General features: G+C 45.5%; 1 protein-coding gene across 3 annotated transcripts in view; it reads left to right on the top strand.

The window, feature by feature from the left end:
- The window catches only part of ptprea (protein tyrosine phosphatase receptor type Ea), a 156127-nt gene that overhangs the window by 99194 nt on the left and 38741 nt on the right, over positions 1-18192 (top strand). Inside the window, exons 1-4 of one of the 3 annotated variants that reach the window (XM_071394659.1) lie at positions 5350-5377; positions 7916-7993; positions 10911-11007; positions 11808-11881. In XM_071394659.1, the coding sequence (XP_071250760.1) occupies positions 5365-5377; positions 7916-7993; positions 10911-11007; positions 11808-11881 (262 nt within the window). In that variant the 5' untranslated portion in view covers positions 5350-5364. Of the gene's footprint in view, positions 1-5349; positions 5378-7915; positions 7994-10910; positions 11008-11165; positions 11322-11807; positions 11882-18192 lie in introns of those variants that run through there. The other 2 variants (XM_071394660.1, XM_071394661.1) reach the window with 2 other exon arrangements.

The following is an 18192-nucleotide window of genomic DNA, read 5'->3' as shown; positions in this document are numbered from 1 at the left end:
GTTCAGGCCCTGCCCTACCCTACCCGGGCCCGATTGCCAATGTTCAGGCCCTGCCCTACCCTACCCGGGCCCGATTGCCAATGTTCAGGCCCTGCCCTACCCTACCCGGGCCCGATTGCCAATGTTCAGGCCCTGCCCTACCCTACCCAGGCCCGATTGCCAATGTTCAGGCCCTGCCCTACCCTACCCAGGCCCGATTGCCAATGTTCAGGCCCTGCCCTACCCTACCCGGGCCCGATTGCCAATGTTCAGGCCCTGCCCTACCCTACCCAGGCCCGATTGCCAATGTTCAGGCCCTGCCCTACCCTACCCGGGCCCGATTGCCAATGTTCAGGCCCTGCCCTACCCTACCCGGGCCCGATTGCCAATGTTCAGGCCCTGCCCTACCCTACCCAGGCCCGATTGCCAATGTTCAGGCCCTGCCCTACCCTACCCAGGCCCGATTGCCAAATTTAAGGCCCTGCCCTGCCGAACCCAGGAAATCAGAAATATCTTCCTTCTGTAGTATCCATTATCTGCTGCTCTCTGTCCGACCTCCTCCTCTCTGTGCTTCTCACACTGCATGCTCTGCTGCCAGTCTGCTCTGCTGCCAGTCTGCTCTGCTGCCAGTCTGCTGCCAGTCTGCTGCCAGTCTGCTCTGCTGCCAGTCTGCTGCCAGTCTGCTCTGCTGTCAGTCTGCTGCCAGTCTGCTCTGCTGCCAGTCTGCTCTGCTGCCAGTCTACTCTGCTGCCAGTCTGCTGCCAGTCTGCTGCCAGTCTGCTCTGCTGCCAGTCTGCTGCCAGTCTGCTGCCAGTCTGCTGCCAGTCTGCTGCCAGTCTGCTCTGCTGCCAGTCTGCTGCCAGTCTGCTGCCAGTCTGCTCTGCTGCCAGTCTGCTGCCAGTCTGCTGCCAGTCTGCTGCCAGTCTGCTGCCAGTCTGCTCTGCTGCCAGTCTGCTGCCAGTCTGCTGCCAGTCTGCTCTGCTGCCAGTCTGCTGCCAGTCTGCTGCCAGTCTGCTGCCAGTCTGCTGCCAGTCTGCTGCCAGTCTGCTCTGCTGCCAGTCTGCTGCCAGTCTGCTGCCAGTCTGCTGCCAGTCTGCTCTGCTGCCAGTCTGCTGCCAGTCTGCTGCCAGTCTGCTGCCAGTCTGCTCTGCTGCCAGTCTGCTGCCAGTCTGCTCTGCTGCCAGTCTGCTGCCAGTCTGCTCTGCTGCCAGTCTGCTGCCAGTCTGCTGCCAGTCTGCTCTGCTGCCAGTCTGCTGCCAGTCTGCTGCCAGTCTGCTCTGCTGCCAGTCTGCTGCCAGTCTGCTGCCAGTCTGCTCTGCTGCCAGTCTGCTGCCAGTCTGCTCTGCTGCCAGTCTGCTGCCAGTCTGCTGCCAGTCTGCTGCCAGTCTGCTCTGCTGCCAGTCTGCTGCCAGTCTGCTCTGCTGCCAGTCTGCTGCCAGTCTGCTGCCAGTCTGCTCTGCTGCCAGTCTGCTGCCAGTCTGCTCTGCTGCCAGTCTGCTGCCAGTCTGCTGCCAGTCTGCTCTGCTGCCAGTCTGCTGCCAGTCTGCTGCCAGTCTGCTCTGCTGCCAGTCTGCTGCCAGTCTGCTGCCAGTCTGCTCTGCTGCCAGTCTGCTGCCAGTCTGCTCTGCTGCCAGTCTGCTGTCAGTCTGCTGCCAGTCTGCTCTGCTGCCAGTCTGCTCTGCTGCCAGTCTACTCTGCTGCCAGTCTGCTGCCAGTCTGCTGCCAGTCTGCTCTGCTGCCAGTCTGCTGCCAGTCTGCTGCCAGTCTGCTGCCAGTCTGCTGCCAGTCTGCTCTGCTGCCAGTCTGCTGCCAGTCTGCTGCCAGTCTGCTCTGCTGCCAGTCTGCTGCCAGTCTGCTGCCAGTCTGCTGCCAGTCTGCTGCCAGTCTGCTGCCAGCTCTGCTGCCAGTGCTGCCAGTCTGCTGCCAGTCTGCTGCCAGTCTGCTCTGCTGCCAGTCTGCTGCCAGTCTGCTGCCAGTCTGCTGCCAGTCTGCTCTGCTGCCAGTCTGCTGCCAGTCTGCTCTGCTGCCAGTCTGCTGCCAGTCTGCTCTGCTGCCAGTCTGCTGCCAGTCTGCTGCCAGTCTGCTCTGCTGCCAGTCTGCTGCCAGTCTGCTGCCAGTCTGCTCTGCTGCCAGTCTGCTGCCAGTCTGCTGCCAGTCTGCTGCCAGTCTGCTCTGCTGCCAGTCTGCTGCCAGTCTGCTCTGCTGCCAGTCTGCTGCCAGTCTGCTGCCAGTCTGCTCTGCTGCCAGTCTGCTGCCAGTCTGCTGCCAGTCTGCTCTGCTGCCAGTCTGCTGCCAGTCTGCTGCCAGTCTGCTCTGCTGCCAGTCTGCTGCCAGTCTGCTCTGCTGCCAGTCTGCTGCCAGTCTGCCTGTGTGATGCCCCCAGTACACATCGTGATGTATTTCATTACGCCATATGTCCCCTTCACAGAGTCTCGCCCCGCCACTTTTTATTTTTTTTATTTTTTTTATTTCACCTTTATTTAACCAGGTAGGCTAGTTGAGAACAAGTTCTCATTTGCAACTGCGACCTGGCCAAGATAAAGCATAGCAGTGTGAACAGACAACACAGAGTTACACATGGAGTAAACAATAAACAAGTCAATAACATGGTAGAAAAAAAGAGAATCTATATACAATGTGTGCAAAAGGCATGAGGTAGGCAATAAATCGAATAATTACAATTTAGCAGATTAACACTGGAGTGATAAATCATCAGATGATCATGTGCAAGAAGAGATACTGGTGTGCAAAAGAGCAGAAAAGTAAATAAATAAAAGCAGTATGGGGGGTGAGGTAGGTAAATTGGGTGGGTAGTTTACAGATGGACTATGTACAGCTGCAGCTGGCTGAATGGACAAGTGTAGTGTTTATAACGCGAGATGGAGGAGAGCCTCTCGTCAGAGATCACATTTATTTTGGATGATTGCTAAATATGACCTTTTCATTCAAGACAGGATCAATATATTGTTTCAGGCCTCCCGAGTGGCGCAGTGCTAGAGGCGTCACTACAGTCCCGGGCTTTATGATGACCGGCTGTGATCGGGAGTCCCATAGGGCTCACAATTGGCCCGGGGTCGTCCGGGTCTGGACGACGCCTCCCGAGCCCGTTGGGGAGTTGCATGGAGGTTTAGCATGGTATCGTGATGAGGATAGCGGTTTAGCATGGTATCATTATGAGGATAGAGGTTTAGCATGGTATCATGATGAGGATAGGGGTTTAGCATGGTATCATGATGAGGATAGGGGTTTAGCATGGTATCATTATGAGGATAGAGGTTTAGCATGGTATCATTATGAGGATAGCGGTTTAGCATGGTATCATTATGAGGATAGCGGTTTAGCATGGTAGCGGTTTAGCATGGTATCATTATGAGGATAGCGGTTTAGCATGGTATCATGATGAGGATAGCGGTTTAGCATGGTATCATTATGAGGATAGAGGTTTAGCATGGTATCATGATGAGGATAGAGGTTTAGCATGGTATCATTATGAGGATAGGGGTTTAGCATGGTATCATTATGAGGATAGAGGTTTAGCTTGGTATCATGATGAGGATAGGGGTTTAGCATGGTATCATTATGAGGATAGAGGTTTAGCTTGGTATCATGATGAGGATAGCGGTTTAGCATGGTATCACGATGAGGATAGAGGTTTAGCATGGTATCATGATGAGGATAGAGGTTTAGCATGGTGTCATTGTGAGGATAGAGGTTTAGCATGGTATCATGATGAGGATAGAGGTTTAGCATGGTATCATGATGAGGATAGAGGTTTAGTATGGTGTCATTATGAGGATAGAGGTTTAGCATGGTATCATTATGAGGATAGAGGTTTAGCTTGGTATCATGATGAGGATAGAGGTTTAGCTTGGTATCATGATGAGGATAGAGGTTTAGCATGGTATCATGATGAGGATAGAGGTTTAGCATGGTATCATTATGATGATAGAGGTTTAGCATGGTATCATGATGAGGATAGAGGTTTAGCATGGTATCATGAAGAGGATAGAGGTTTAGCATGGTATCATGATGATGATAGCGGTTTAGCATGGTATCATGATGAGGATAGGGGTTTAGCATGGTATCATGATGAGGATAGAGGTTTAGCATGGTATCATTATGAGGATAGAGGTTTAGCATGGTATCATTATGAGGATAGAGGTTTAGCATGGTATCATTATGAGGATAGGGGTTTAGCATGGTATCATTATGAGGATAGAGGTATAGCATGGTATCATTATGAGGATAGAGGTTTAGCATGGTATCATTATGAGGATAGGGGTTTAGCATGGTATCATTATGAGGATAGAGGTATAGCATGGTATCATTATGAGGATAGAGGTTTAGCATGGTATCATGATGAGGATAGGGGTTTAGCATGGTATCATGATGAGGATAGGGGTTTAGCATGGTATCATTATGAGGATAGAGGTTTAGCATGGTATCATTATGAGGATAGCGGTTTAGCATGGTATCATGATGAGGATAGAGGTTTAGCATGGTGATAGTGGTGATGGTGGGGGAGCAGTGTTTATCATGGTGATATCAGCTGGGGCTCCAGGCTGAGGGGTTGATGTTCCTCTCCATACTACAGTGACTTATCTCATGGCTGGCTACAGATTGCTCTCCCAGTCCCCTCTCTCAAAATGATCTGCCCCAGCCAGCCAATGCTCTGGTATACAGACAGCCAGCCAACCAGCGAATGCTCTGGTATACAGCCAGCCAACCAACAAGCCAACCAGCCAATGCTCTGGTATACAGCCAGCCAGCCAATGCTCTGGTATACAGCCAGCCAGCCAATGCTCTGGTATACAGTCAGCCAGCCAATGCTCTGGTATACAGCCAGCCAGCCAATGCTCTGGTATACAGCCAGCCAGCCAATGCTCTGGTATACAGCCAGCCAGCCAATGCTCTGGTATACAGTCAGCCAGCCAATGCTCTGGTATACAGCCAGCCAGCCAATGCTCTGGTATACAGCCAGCCAGTAAACTAAGAGACGTGTGTCCATAGTGATATGTATAGATGGATGTGTGTTTAAATACCTTACTGAGGCTGTAAACTAAGAGACGTGTCCATAGTGATATGTATAGATGGTATGTGTGTTTAACTACCTTACTGAGGCTGTAAACTAAGAGACGTGTGTCCATAGTGATATGTATAGATGGATGTGTGTATAAATACTTTACTGCATGTGCTTTTCATTAACATACCATTTTTTAACATCACATGCAAATCTGGAAAATATCCCCATAAACATGAAACAGGAATTTGAACAATCGTGTATTTATTTCAATATTTGAAATGTTTGAAGTGTGTTTTTCCCCCACAAAACGTAAGCAGTGACATGGTTTCCTGATGTTTGGTCCGTTAGTCTATTGGCCCACCATGTGGACAAAACGTAAGCAGTGACATGGTTTCCTGATGTTTGGTCCGTTAGTCTATTGGCCCACCTTGTGGACAAAACGTAAGCAGTGACATGGTTTCCTGATGTTTGGTCTGTTAGTCTATTGGCCCACCATGTGGACAAAACGTAAGCAGTGCCATGGTTTCCTGATGTTTGGTCCGTTAGTCTATTGGCCCACCATGTGGACAAATAGGGCATTACCATGACAACGTTTTCTGCTTTATTGGCAGAAGACTACAGTCTGAGTGGTCTGAGATCCGCCTTTTGAATACAGTCATGTGCAATGCTCTTGGTTGGTCGTCAATCAACAAGATAATTGATAAAAACGTGCTTATTTTATTTCATAATTTACACCATTTAAAACAGCCAAACTCTCTTCACAACGGTATTCAGTTGGTAAGAGACAGACATTCAGTAAATACTAGGAATAGATTGTCCACCATCTATGTGTTATCCAGACAGAAAAGAGAAATAGGCAAAATAACATTTAGATTCAGAGCAATAAAGAAATTGAATAATTTAACTGAGCAAACCAGAAACCTTTCAATATCTAAATTCAATCAATACTTCCAAACCACTGAAATATAATACAGTGGGGAGAACAAGTATTTGATACACTGCCGATTTTGCAGGTTTTCCTACTTACAAAGCATGTAGAGGTCTGTAATTTCTATCATGGGTACACTTCAACTATGAGAGACGGAATCTAAAACAAAAATCCAGAAAATCACATTGTATGATTTTTAAGTAATTAATTTGCATTTTATTGCATGACATAAGTATTTGATACATCAGAAAAGCAGATCTTAATATTTGGTACAGAAACCTTTGTTTGCAATTACAGAGATCATACGTTTCCTGTAGTTCTTGACCAGGTTTGCACACACTGCAGCAGGGATTTTGGCCCACTCCTCCATACAGATCTTCTCCAGATCCTTCAGGTTTCGGGGCTGTCGCTGGGCAATACGGACTTTCAGCTCCCTCCAAAGATTTTCTATTGGGTTCAGGTCTGGAGACTGGCTAGGCCACTCCAGGACCTTGAGATGCTTCTTACGGCGCCACTCCTTAGTTGCCCTGGCTGTGTGTTTCGGGTCGTTGTCATGCTGGAAGACCCAGCCACGACCCATCTTCAATGCTCTTACTGAGGGAAGGAGGTTGTTGGCCAAGATCTCGCGATACATGGCCCCATCCATCCTCCCCTCAATACGGTGCAGTCATCCTGTACCCTTTGCAGAAAAGCATCCCCAAAGAATGATGTTTCCACCTCCATGCTTCACGGTTGGGATGGTGTTCTTGGGGTTGTACTCATCCTTCTTCTTCCTCCAAACACGGCGAGTGGAGTTTAGACCAAAAAGCTCTATTTTTGTCTCATCAGACCACATGACCTTCTCCCATTCCTCCTCTGGATCATCCAGATGGTCATTGGCAAACTTCAGACGGGCCTGGACATGCGCTGGCTTGAGCAGGTGGACCTTGCGTGCGCTGCAGGATTTTAATCCATGACGGTGTAGTGTGTTACTAATGGTTTTCTTTGAGACTGTGGTCCCAGCTCTCTTCAGGTCATTGACCAGGTCCTGCCGTGTAGTTCTGGGCTGATCCCTCACCTTTCTCATGATCATTGATGCCCCACGAGGTGAGATCTTGCATGGAGCCCCAGACCGAGGGTGATTGACCGTCATCTTGAACTTCTTCCATTTTCTAATAATTGCGCTAACAGTTGTTGCCTTCTCACCAAGCTGCTTGCCTATTGTCCTGTAGCCCATCCCAGCCGTGTGCAGGTCTACAATTTTATCCCTGATGTCCTTACACAGCTCTCTGGTCTTGGCCATTGTGGAGAGGTTGGAGTCTGTTTGATTGAGTGTGTGGACAGGTGTCTTTTATACAGGTAACGAGTTCAAACAGGTGCAGTTAATACAGGTAATGAGTGGAGAACAGGAGGGCTTCTTAAAGAAAAACTAACAGGTCTGTGAGAGCCGGAATTCTTACTGGTTGGTAGGTGATCAAATACTTAAGTCATGCAATAAAATGCAAATTAATTACTTAAAAATCATACAATGTGATTTTCTGGATTTTTGTTTTAGATTCCGTCTCTCACAGTTGAAGTGTACCTATGATAAAAATTACAGACCTCTACATGCTTTGTAAGTAGGAAAACCTGCAAAATCGGCAGTGTATCAAATACTTGTTCTCCCCACTGTATGTAGGAAAGTTGTGCTGGACTATGGTAGAAGAATTAATCTATCTTTATAGACTGAGTATTTATCTAGTCAATATGTCAGTGTATTATGTCTGTTTTGTAACAGTGTGTTTATATGTGAAAATATAATCGTATTATAAATAGTATTTTTATGTTTAAGGACTCTTGAAAGATTAGTCCAAATGAGGACTAAAACAGATCCTAATCAAATCTAATCTAATCAAATACAGATTGTACTTTTTTCACATTGTATTTTTTAAAATCAGGAATGAATCATCCATTTGTTTCACCTGTTAATAACTGTTATTATCTGTGTCTCTCTCTCTCTCTCTCAGTCACAATGGTCCCAGTTCTGTTTTTGGTGGCAATCACGTTAACGACCAATGACACGTCCAACGAAGACCAGACTGGTGGTAAGTGAGACGGATGTAATTGACAGGTAGAATGTTCTTCTGGAGACATACAGTACACTACCTCACGTGTAACGTGGTCAAAAAGGCCCAGAATTATAAAACTGTTTGTGACGTTTGTTTTCCTGACTCAGTAACATGTAATAACTGTTTCTAAACAGTAAATACACAGTAAGGCCTGTGTCTAAACTATAGTATATCCTCCACTGTCTGATAAAGGTACTATTGTCCATCCTTCCATTATTATTACAGGATCATAGTAAAGCTGGAGTGGATTAGTTTAGCCAGTAATTTACCATGTTGTTGTCATTTGTAAACAGGCCAAATGGCTGGCTGTGAATGCCTTAACAGCAGCCCAGCCCTTCTGTCTCTCTCAGGTTTAAATGAGATAACCCTTAACAGCAGCCCTTCTGTCTCTCAGGTTTAAATGAGATAACCCTTAACAGCAGCCCTTCTGTCTCTCAGGTTTAAATGAGATAACCCTTAACAGCAGCCCTTCTGTCTCTCAGGTTTAAATGAGATAACCCTTAACAGCAGCCCTTCTGTCTCTCATGTTTAAATGAGATAACCCTTAACAGCAGCCCTTCTGTCTCTCAGGTTTAAATGAGATAACCCTTAACAACAGCCCTTCTGTCTCTCAGGTGTAAATGAGATAACCCTTAACAGCAGCCCTTCTGTCTCTCAGGTTTAAATGAGGTAACCCTTAACAGCAGCCCTTCTGTCTCTCTCAGGTTTAAATGAGATAACCCTTAACAGCAGCCCTTCTGTCTCTCAGGTTTAAATGAGATAACCCTTAACAGCAGCCCTTCTGTCTCTCAGGTTTAAATTAGATAACCCTTAACAGCAGCCCTTCTGTCTCTCAGGTTTAAATGAGATAACCCTTAACAGCAGCCCTTCTGTCTCTCAGGTTTAAATGAGATAACCCTTAACAGCAGCCCTTCTGTCTCTCAGGTTTAAATGAGATAACCCTTAACAGCAGCCCAGCCCTTCTGTCTCTCAGGTTTAAATGAGATAACCCTTAACAGCAGTCCTTCTGTCTCTCAGGTTTAAATGAGATAACCCTTAACAGTAGCCCTTCTGTCTCTCAGGTTTAAATGAGATAACCCTTAACAGCAGCCCTTCTCTCTCAGGTTTAAATGAGATAACCCTCACCCTTAACAGCAGCCCTTCTGTCTCTCAGGTTTAAATGAGATAACCCTTAACAGCAGCCCTTCTGTCTCTCTCAGGTTTAAATGAGATAACCCTTAACAGCAGCCCTTCTGTCTCTCAGGTTTAAATGAGATAACCCTTAACAGCAGCCCTTCTGTCTCTCAGGTTTAAATGAGATTACCCTTAACAGCAGCCCTTCTGTCTCTCTCAGGTTTAAATGAGATAACCCTTAACAGCAGCCCTTCTGTCTCTCTCAGGTTTAAACGAGATAACCCTTAACAGCAGCCCTTCTGTCTCTCTCAGGTTTAAATGAGATAACCCTTAACAGCAGCCCTTCTGTCTCTCAGGTTTAAATGAGATAACCCTTAACAGCAGCCCTTCTGTCTCTCAGGTTTAAATGAGATAACCCTTAACAGCAGCCCTTCTGTCTCTCTCAGGTTTAAATGAGATAACCCTTAACAGCAGCCCAGCCCTTCTGTCTCTCAGGTTTAAATGAGATAACCCTTAACAGCAGCCCTTCTGTCTCTCAGGTTTAAATTAGATAACCCTTAACAGCAGCCCTTCTGTCTCTCTCAGGTTTAAATGAGATAACCCTTAACAGCAGCCCTTCTGTCTCTCAGGTTTAAATGAGATAACCCTTAACAGCAGTCCTTCTGTCTCTCAGGTTTAAATGAGATAACCCTTAACAACAGCCCTTCTGTCTCTCAGGTTTAAATGAGATAACCCTTAACAGCAGCCCTTCTGTCTCTCAGGTTTAAATGAGATAACCCTTAACAGCAGCCCTTCTGTCTCTCAGGTTTAAATGAGATAACCCTTAACAGTAGCCCTTCTGTCTCTCAGGTTTAAATGAGATAACCCTTAACAGTAGCCCTTCTGTCTCTCAGGTTTAAATGAGATAACCCTTAACAGCAGCCCTTCTGTCTCTCAGGTTTAAATGAGATAAACCTTAACAGCAGCCCTTCTGTCTCTCAGGTTTAAATGAGATAACCCTTAACAGCAGCCTTTCTGTCTCTCAGGTTTAGAGGAGCTTGTCCCGGGTACTTATCTCCCTAGACAAAGTTTGCAGCCCAAATGACAGCCTATTCCCAATATAGTGCACTACTTTTTCTCAGGGTCCATAGGGCTATGGTCAAAAGTAGTGCACTATATAGGGAATAGGGTGCCATTTGGGACATAGCCAAGTCAGATCTTAAATCAGGCCTCCATCCAGACCATAATAATGGGTCTAGTTGCCTGCCAACCTTAATTCCCACCTGTCATCCACCAGAGTAGGGTTGTGTTCAGTAGGGACAACACGGATGAAAACACTCTGAAACAGAGCGGTACTATCTGCTGTAGTCCAATAAGAAAAGGGTTGTTTTTGTCACAGTGTGTCTCATTGAACACTGCTCAGCACTTGGCCTGAGCTCAACTCTCTGTAGCCCCGTAGAAATAAAATAACCAGAAAGGACATTCATGATCTGAGGTGGCTTTTGACCTATCTAGTAATTGTACTGCTACGCTCAACTCTCTGTTCTACCACAGGCGTCTTCCTGTTCCTTTGTTGACTCTCTCTCTGCTGTCTGGATCCTCCCCAATAACCTCTCCTACCTCCTGAAGTGTGTACTCGTTCACTACATTGGGTTGGTGGAGGCATGGGCTAGACTCGAGGGAGGGTTCCGCTATTTCCTTTCTAATCTATGAAGGGAAGTGAACAAGTGCACACTTTCGGAGGAAGGACAGATTTCTGGTCCATAACCTCTGCCTCTTCCTTCTTCCCTCTCCTTTCCAGAAAACACCAAGTCCCAGAGTTCCCACGTCCTGCCTACCGTGCTGGTCATCTCCGTGCTGCTTGTCATCAGCATACTGCTGGCCTGGTACTTCCTCAGGTAACGTACCAGTCATAGGGTGGGGTAGTGTGTGTGTGTGCTGCCAGACAAGGGCGAGGGCCAAGGTGACGTCACACTTCCTCTCCCCAATCAGCAGAGGGCGGAGCCTCCAGTCAGGAAATGAACCGCTAGCAGTTGTTCATGCCTCACGCTGGCTACAGTAAAAGTGAAAACTACACAGCCAGGCGGGTTAGTATGAACGAGCTGAAGTCAAAGAGAGAGACCTGCTGTAGCTGTAACTAGCAGTGCTGTGTTCTGTGATCTCATCAACCCTGGACTCTAATGAGAAAAAACAACTTTTCCAGTTTCAGATGGTATACCAACGTATTTGTGTGCTTTATATAACGTGTAACTAAAGTTTTTAACTTAGAACTTACAACTGTTAGTTCTTAGAACTTAGAACTGTTAGATCTTAGAACTTAGAACGGTTAGATCTTAGAACTTAGAACTGTTATTTCTTAGAACTTAGAACTGTTAGAACTTAGAACTGTTAGAACTTAGAACTGTTAGTTCTTAGAACTTAGAACTGTTAGAACTTAGAACTGTTAGTTCTTAGAACTTAGAACTGTTAGAACTTAGAACTGTTAGAACTTAGAACTGTTAGTTCTTAGAACTTAGAACTGTTAGAACTTAGAACTGTTAGTTCTTAGAACTGTTAGTTCTTAGAACTTAGAACTGATGTTTTGGAGTGAACTTGACTAATAGTCGCAGGTAAAATATATCCCTTTATGTCCTTTAATCCGTCATCCTCCTGTTCTCTATCTTCTTCTTTTTCCTCTGTCTCTCGTTCCACCTGGCAGGTTGAGAAACCAGAGAAAGGAGGTCGTCACAGCAGTCGACAAGAAAATACCAAATGGAATCCTGGAAGAACAAGGTACGGTCACCTTTAATAATGAGTGTTTATCTTCGTTATGTCATTGATCCTTTATTTATAACCAGGGAAGTCACACTGAGATCGCCGTCTCTTTCAAGTTGAGCCCTGGGTTGAAGAACAAAGTGGAACTGATTTGCTTTACACATACAGGCGTTGTTGAGAAGAGACAATCGAAAGGGTTTTAATGTCAAGCTGTAGGTGGAGTCATCTTCTCTGCTCTGCAGGAGTCCCCTCACTGTCATGTGGTTGTTGTCTGTCTTCCTGTGGTTACTGATGTGAAGGAGACAACCGATCGTTTTCTAACCTACATCAACTAACAAGTCCCAATCTGCATGGCGCCGTAGCCCTCGATGCTTCACTGTGACATGTCCTTACCACATAATACTCTATATTTAATGATGCGCTCTCCACAAGTATTTCCTCAACACGGTTGGTGTGTTACATTTATAAAATACAAGCAGCCGTGGTTACATCCATTATTAATAACAACACTAACTTCCTGATCAGAATATAACTGGACTATAGAGCAGGCTTCCTATAGGCTGTCCTAATAACACCACTAAGTTCCTGATCAGAATATAACTGGACTATAGAGCAGGCTTTCTATAGGCTGTCCTAATAACAACATTAAGTTCCTGATCAGAATATAACTGGACTATAGAGCAGGCGTCCTATAGGCTGTCCTAATAACAACACTAACTTCCTGATCAGAATATAACTGGACTATAGAGCAGGCTTCCTATAGGCTGTCCTAATAACACCACTACGTTCCTGATCAGAATATAACTGGACTATAGAGCAGGCTTCCTATAGGCTGTCCTAATAACACCACTACGTTCCTGATCAGAATATAACTGGACTATAGAGCAGGCTTCCTATCGGCTGTCCTAATAACACCACTACGTTCCTGATCAGAATATAACTGGCCTATAGAGCAGGCTTCCTATAGGCTGTCCTAATAACACCACTAAGTTCCTGATCAGAATATAACTGGACTATAGAGCAGGCTTCCTATAGGCTGTCCTAATAACAACATTAAGTTCCTGATCAGATTATAACTGGACTATAGAGCAGGCTTCCTATAGGCTGTCCTAATAACACTACGTTCCTGATCAGAATATAACTGGACTATAGAGCAGGCTTCCTATAGGCTGTCCTAATAACACCACTAAGTTCCTGATCAGAATATAACTGGACTATAGAGCAGGCTTCCTATAGGCTGTCCTAATAATAACACTACGTTCCTGATCAGAATATAACTGGACTATAGAGCAGGCTTCCTATAGGCTGTCCTAATAACACCACTACGTTCCTGATCAGAATATAACTGGACTATAGAGCAGGCTTCCTATAGGCTGTCCTAATAACACTACGTTCCTGATCAGATTATAACTGGACTATAGAGCAGGCTTCCTATAGGCTGTCCTAATAACACCACTACGTTCCTGATCAGAATATAACTGGACTATAGAGCAGGCTTCCTATAGGCTGTCCTAATAACAACACTACGTTCCTGATCAGAATATAACTGGACTATGGAGCAGGCTTCCTATAGGCTGTCCTAATAACACTAAGTTCCTGATCAGAATATAACTGGACTATAGAGCAGGCTTCCTATAGGCTGTCCTAATAACAACACTAACTTCCTGATCAGAATATAACTGGACTATAGAGCAGGCTTCCTATAGGCTGTCCTAATAACACCACTAAGTTCCTGATCAGAATATAACTGGACTATAGAGCAGGCTTCCTATAGGCTGTCCTAATAATAACACTACGTTCCTGATCAGAATATAACTGGACTATAGAGCAGGCTTCCTATAGGCTGTCCTAATAATGACACTACGTTCCTGATCAGAATATAACTGGACGATAGAGCAGGCTTCCTATAGGCTGTCCTAATAACACCACTAAGTTCCTGATCAGAATATAACTGGACTATAGAGCAGGCTTCCTATAGGCTGTCCTAATAACACCACTAAGTTCCTGATCAGAATATAACTGGACTATAGAGCAGGCTTCCTATAGGCTGTCCTAATAACAACACTACGTTCCTGATCAGAATATAACTGGACGATAGAGCAGGCTTCCTATAGGCTGTCCTAATAACAACACTACGTTCCTGATCAGAATATAACTGGACTATAGAGCAGGCTTCCTATAGGCTGTCCTAATAATGACACTACGTTCCTGATCAGAATATAACTGGACTATAGAGCAGGCTTCCTATAGGCTGTCCTAATAACAACATTAAGTTCCTGATCAGAATATAACTGGACTATAGAGCAGGCTTCCTATAGGCTGTCCTAATAACACCACTAAGTTCCTGATCAGAATATAACTGGACTATAGAGCAGGCTTCCTATAGGCTGTCCTAATAACAACACTACGTTCCTGATCAGAATATAACTGGACTATAGAGCAGGCTTCCTATAGGCTGTCCTAATAATGACACTACGTTCCTGATCAGAATATAACTGGACGATAGAGCAGGCTTCCTATAGGCTGTCCTAATAACACCACTAAGTTCCTGATCAGAATATAACTGGACTATAGAGCAGGCTTCCTATAGGCTGTCCTAATAACACCACTAAGTTTCTGATCAGAATATAACTGGACTATAGAGCAGGCTTCCTATAGGCTGTCCTAATAACACCACTAAGTTCCTGATCAGAATATAACTGGACTATAGAGCAGGCTTCCTATAGGCTGTCCTAATAACACCACTAAGTTCCTGATCAGAATATAACTGGACTATAGAGCAGGCTTCCTATAGGCTGTCCTAATAACACCACTAAGTTCCTGATCAGAATATAACTGGACTATAGAGCAGGCTTCCTATAGGCTGTCCTAATAACACCACTAAGTTCCTGATCAGAATATAACTGGGCTATAGAGCAGGCTTCCTATAGGCTGTCCTAATAACACCACTAAGTTCCTGATCAGAATATAACTGGACTATAGAGCAGGCTTCCTATAGGCTGTCCTAATAACACCACTAAGTTCCTGATCAGAATATAACTGGACTATAGAGCAGGCTTCCTATAGGCTGTCCTAATAACAACATTAAGTTCCTGATCAGAATATAACTGGACTATAGAGCAGGCTTCCTATAGGCTGTCCTAATAACACCACTAAGTTCCTGATCAGAATATAACTGGACTATAGAGCAGGCTTCCTATAGGCTGTCCTAATAACAACACTACGTTCCTGATCAGAATATAACTGGACTATAGAGCAGGCTTCCTATAGGCTGTCCTAATAATGACACTACGTTCCTGATCAGAATATAACTGGACGATAGAGCAGGCTTCCTATAGGCTGTCCTAATAACAACACTACGTTCCTGATCAGAATATAACTGGACTATAGAGCAGGCTTCCTATAGGCTGTCCTAATAATGACACTACGTTCCTGATCAGAATATAACTGGACTATAGAGCAGGCTTCCTATAGGCTGTCCTAATAACAACATTAAGTTCCTGATCAGAATATAACTGGACTATAGAGCAGGCTTCCTATAGGCTGTCCTAATAACACCACTAAGTTCCTGATCAGAATATAACTGGACTATAGAGCAGGCTTCCTATAGGCTGTCCTAATAACAACACTACGTTCCTGATCAGAATATAACTGGACTATAGAGCAGGCTTCCTATAGGCTGTCCTAATAATGACACTACGTTCCTGATCAGAATATAACTGGACGATAGAGCAGGCTTCCTATAGGCTGTCCTAATAACACCACTAAGTTCCTGATCAGAATATAACTGGACTATAGAGCAGGCTTCCTATAGGCTGTCCTAATAACACCACTAAGTTCCTGATCAGAATATAACTGGACTATAGAGCAGGCTTCCTATAGGCTGTCCTAATAACACCACTAAGTTCCTGATCAGAATATAACTGGACTATAGAGCAGGCTTCCTATAGGCTGTCCTAATAACACCACTAAGTTCCTGATCAGAATATAACTGGACTATAGAGCAGGCTTCCTATAGGCTGTCCTAATAACACCACTAAGTTCCTGATCAGAATATAACTGGACGATAGAGCAGGCTTCCTATAGGCTGTCCTAATAACACCACTAAGTTCCTGATCAGAATATAACTGGACTATAGAGCAGGCTTCCTATAGGCTGTCCTAATAACACCACTAAGTTCCTGATCAGAATATAACTGGACTATAGAGCAGGCTTCCTATAGGCTGTCCTAATAACACCACTAAGTTCCTGATCAGAATATAACTGGGATATAGAGCAGGCTTCCTATAGGCTGTCCTAATAACACCACTAAGTTCCTGATCAGAATATAACTGGACTATAGAGCAGGCTTCCTATAGGCTGTCCTAATAACAACACTACGTTCCTGATCAGAATATAACTGGACTATAGAGCAGGCTTCCTATAGGCTGTCCTAATAATGACACTACGTTCCTGATCAGAATATAACTGGACGATAGAGCAGGCTTCCTATAGGCTGTCCTAATAACACCACTAAGTTCCTGATCAGAATATAACTGGACTATAGAGCAGGCTTCCTATAGGCTGTCCTAATAACACCACTACGTTCCTGATCAGAATATAACTGGACTATAGAGCAGGCTTCCTATAGGCTGTCCTAATAATGACACTACGTTCCTGATCAGAATATAAATGGGATATTGTTTACTTGACACGAGTGGCCATAGCACATGCTCAGGCTGGTAACCATTCAACTCTTCTGGTCACATTTCAAACACTTTTGTCAGAAGGTTTACAGTGGAGTTTATGTGTGTGTGTGTGTGTATGTTTGTTTATTTTGGCACATTGACAATGAGGTTAACAGAAACTAAGATTATTAACTGACTGGTAGGACATTTTGTCACAAAATGAAACTGTCTGTCTACTCATCCCCCACGGTGTTCAGGGGATACCGGTGACATCATAGACACCTCGGAGGTGTTGAATACACCTGTAACCAGAGCAGGTACCTGGGTCCAGAACCCACATATCACTAACACACCTGTAACCAGAGTAGGTACCTGGGTCCAGAACCCACATATCACTAACACACCTGTAACCAGAGTAGGTACCTGGGTCCAGAACCCACATGGCACTAACACACCTGTAACCAGAGTAGGTACCTGGGTCCAGAACCCACATATCACTAACACACCTGTAACCAGAGTAGGTACCTGGGTCCAGAACCCACATGTCACTAACACACCTGTAACCAGAGTAGGTACCTGGGTCCAGAACCCACATGTCACTAACACACCTGTAACCAGAGTAGGTACCTGGGTCCAGAACCCACATGTCACTAACACACCTGTAACCAGAGTAGGTACCTGGGTCCAGAACCCACATATCACTAACACACCTGTAACCAGAGTAGGTACCTGGGTCCAGAACCCACATGTCACTAACACACCTGTAACCAGAGTAGGTACCTGGGTCCAGAACCCACATGGCACTAACACACCTGTAACCAGAGTAGGTACCTGGGTCCAGAACCCACATGGCACTAACACACCTGTAACCAGAGTAGGTACCTGGGTCCAGAACCCACATGGCACTAACACACCTGTAACCAGAGTAGGTACCTGGGTCCAGAACCCACATGGCACTAACACACCTGTAACCAGAGTAGGTACCTGGGTCCAGAACCCACATGGCACTAACACACCTGTAACCAGAGTAGGTACCTGGGTCCAGAACCCACATGGCACTAACACACCTGTAACCAGAGTAGGTACCTGGGTCCAGAACCCACATGTCACTAACACACCTGTAACCAGAGTAGGTACCTGGGTCCAGAACCCACATGGCACTAACACACCTGTAACCAGAGTAGGTACCTGGGTCCAGAACCCACATGGCACTAACACACCTGTAACCAGAGTAGGTACCTGGGTCCAGAACCCACATGGCACTAACACACCTGTAACCAGAGTAGGTACCTGGGTCCAGAACCCACATGGCACTAACACACCTGTAACCAGAGTAGGTACCTGGGTCCAGAACCCACATGGCACTAACACACCTGTAACCAGAGTAGGTACCTGGGTCCAGAACCCACATGTCACTAACACACCTGTAACCAGAGTAGGTACCTGGGTCCAGAACCCACATGGCACTAACACACCTGTAACCAGAGTAGGTACCTGGGTCCAGAACCCACATGTCACTAACACACCTGTAACCAGAGTAGGTACCTGGGTCCAGAACCCACATGTCACTAACACACCTGTAACCAGAGTAGGTACCTGGGTCCAGAACCCACATGGCACTAACACACCTGTAACCAGAGTAGGTACCTGGGTCCAGAACCC

The sequence above is a fragment of the Salvelinus alpinus genome, chromosome 3 (assembly GCF_045679555.1).
Source record: "Salvelinus alpinus chromosome 3, SLU_Salpinus.1, whole genome shotgun sequence".
In the NCBI taxonomy this organism is placed as follows: Eukaryota; Metazoa; Chordata; class Actinopteri; order Salmoniformes; family Salmonidae; genus Salvelinus; species Salvelinus alpinus.
The sequence above is the reverse complement of the archived record's forward strand: the minus strand, read 5'-3'. Positions and strand labels throughout refer to the sequence as shown.